This window comes from Serpula lacrymans (genome assembly GCF_000218685.1).
Source record: "Serpula lacrymans var. lacrymans S7.9 unplaced genomic scaffold SERLAscaffold_11, whole genome shotgun sequence".
In the NCBI taxonomy this organism is placed as follows: Eukaryota; Fungi; Basidiomycota; class Agaricomycetes; order Boletales; family Serpulaceae; genus Serpula; species Serpula lacrymans.
In genome coordinates, this window is record NW_006763300.1 from 1,597,554 (window position 1) to 1,599,873 (window position 2,320).

Below are 2,320 nucleotides of genomic sequence, written 5' to 3' on the forward strand. Positions count from 1 at the left end.
ATGTACAGATTTACTATTCCGGCACTACAGGTCAAGATCCTCGCTCAGATACTGGGTCAGCAACCACTGCCAACAGAGCTGAAGGATTTTCATGCCCAACTGGTGGGTATCCTAAGCACGCTCACTCCTGCTGACCTCTCTGCACTGCTAGACAAAGTGGCTCCATCCTCAATGGCTCCATTGTCACTCTCTGACAGCCCACCTTCTGTCACCATGCATCAAGACCTAACAACATCATCCCCAGCCCGCTTTGGTGAAGAGGTATGTTGGCTCTCCCCTCCTAATGCCGATGTTACTGACTATTTTTTCTCCACAGCAAACTCAAGCTGACGAGTCCAAATTGCAGACCAATCAATCTCTGCAACAATCTCTGGCAGTGATACGCTCACAAAGACGCCAACCACATCAACACCTGTATGCTGCTGCAGCTTCTACTCCTACTCTTGCACATCGATCTTGTTGATCTCCATCTCCTGCATGTCGACAACCTGCTCCAGCCCCTGCTCCAGCTCCTGCACGTTGACGGCCTTGTCCAAGGGGTGGAGTTGCTGTCCAGCAATCTCTGTGGCAAGCAGTCAATGACCCTGCTATTAGGATCAACTCAGCCGCCAACACTTTCATAGCACGGCTTGCGGCTGCACATGAAGACTCCACAATGTTCAACTCAGGAGAGTGGGCGCACTCTGTCAACTCCCTGTTGACCTCTGTTACGTCCACCAATGACTACCTAGATGAGTCTTTGGCTTCTGTTGTGGCGCGCTGTTGGCGCATGACCAGTAAAGACATAGGTGTCAACTTTTTGCTGATGATCAGCTACATTCAGCTCGTTGCCAAGTCCCAAAGGTAAGTGAAAATTGTTACAGATAATTATCATTTCTTTCTGATGTTTATGTTTGTATGCTAGTCTTTGCTCTCAGCAAGGTATCTCCCTGGCAAACCTTTGGAGGGATCTCCCTCAGCCTAAGCCGTCTAAGAAACAGTTTGAGCAATGGCATGCTATGGGCTGCAAGTTTGCAGCCATAGCAGCCGGTGGTAAGATTACCTTTGTCCGCATTAAACCATACTTACAGATTTATGTAGGATCTATCTATGCCCTTGTTTTGGTTGCAGGCTGGCTCAATTGTCTTGCAAACTGACAAGGAGATGGATAATTGGAGGAATGGGCAAAATGGATGGGCTGGTCATTCTTTTTTACATTGATAACCATGGACTTTGTACTGCATTTTGTTTTTTTGACCTTGATACTCTTAGATGTTTACCAGTTGTTTGATCCAGAGTTTGTCACTAATTGTACTAGTGTATATTTGTTTGTTGTATCACTTTTGAGAAGAAAGTTGAAAGGTGTGAGGGATGAAATGTTCTACTGTTTGCTAATTCCTCATTTTCTATATCTTTTACCTCTGTCTCTGTCTACTATTTTGGTGATGGCTGGTAGCACAAGATCTGGACAGAACAAAACTCAGGGGAGTAAGTCCAAGAAGCCTTTAACTAAACATTCCAGGGCTCAAGGGACATCAAACTCTTCTGATGGGCTTACACGAGATGAAGAAATCTTATACAGCCAACTGATGAAGAAGTTGCAAGCATCTGGAAAGGATGCAAATGCTGACAGGCTAGCAGGTGAGTCATTTAATATGTGTTATGTATCATGTCCATTACATAGTACACTTCCCAGATATTCGTCAGAAAGCAGCTCACATGGTGGAGGCTGAGGATGATGAGGAAGAAGGAGACTTGGATAGGCCTGACATTGATAGTGAAGATGAACCTCTTCATAAGAGGGCCAGGAATAGCATGGAAGAGGAACTAGAAGATGAAGATGAAGATGCTCTGATGCAGATCTTTAGACGCTTGACAGGCAAGTAACTCAACCTTAGCTATAAGTTTTACTAATGCAGCATCATCAGAAGAAAGCTCACGGCAAGTAGCTCACGGCAAGTTACTCCCTCACTTATCTGTCCAGGTTAGAAGAGCTACAAAGGAAAGCTCCTAGGTGGTTTTTGCAGTTTTGTAAAAACACTTACAACGATATTTTGTGAGTAGCCTACCAAATTATTTTAGAACAACACTCATAAGCATTACATTACACACAGTCAACAGTGTGATTTACAGTACTTGAATGCACAAGAGGATAACTGGGAGGATGAGGTTGATTTTGCAGCGCTTGAAGATTCAGCATCCTTATAATTGTTGATACATGCATGTCATTATATGGTATCAGAAATATACTATAATAGATTCTCTGCATATGATCTCTGGCTAGGATGCTATAATAATAGTGAATGAAACTGAGAGAATTTGAAAACTATGATAAGCTTGT

General features: G+C 43.7%; 1 protein-coding gene across 1 annotated transcript; it reads left to right on the top strand.

The window, feature by feature from the left end:
* Positions 1 to 1,866, top strand: SERLADRAFT_441189 (uncharacterized protein; the record flags this gene model as incomplete). The annotated part of the gene is made up of 7 exons (XM_007321696.1): positions 1 to 261; positions 317 to 414; positions 538 to 761; positions 824 to 843; positions 918 to 1,032; positions 1,510 to 1,620; positions 1,676 to 1,866. 7 exons carry the CDS (start codon positions 1 to 3, stop codon positions 1,864 to 1,866), a joined length of 1,020 nt encoding a protein of 339 aa, XP_007321758.1.
* Positions 1,867 to 2,320: the final 454 nt, after the last annotated feature.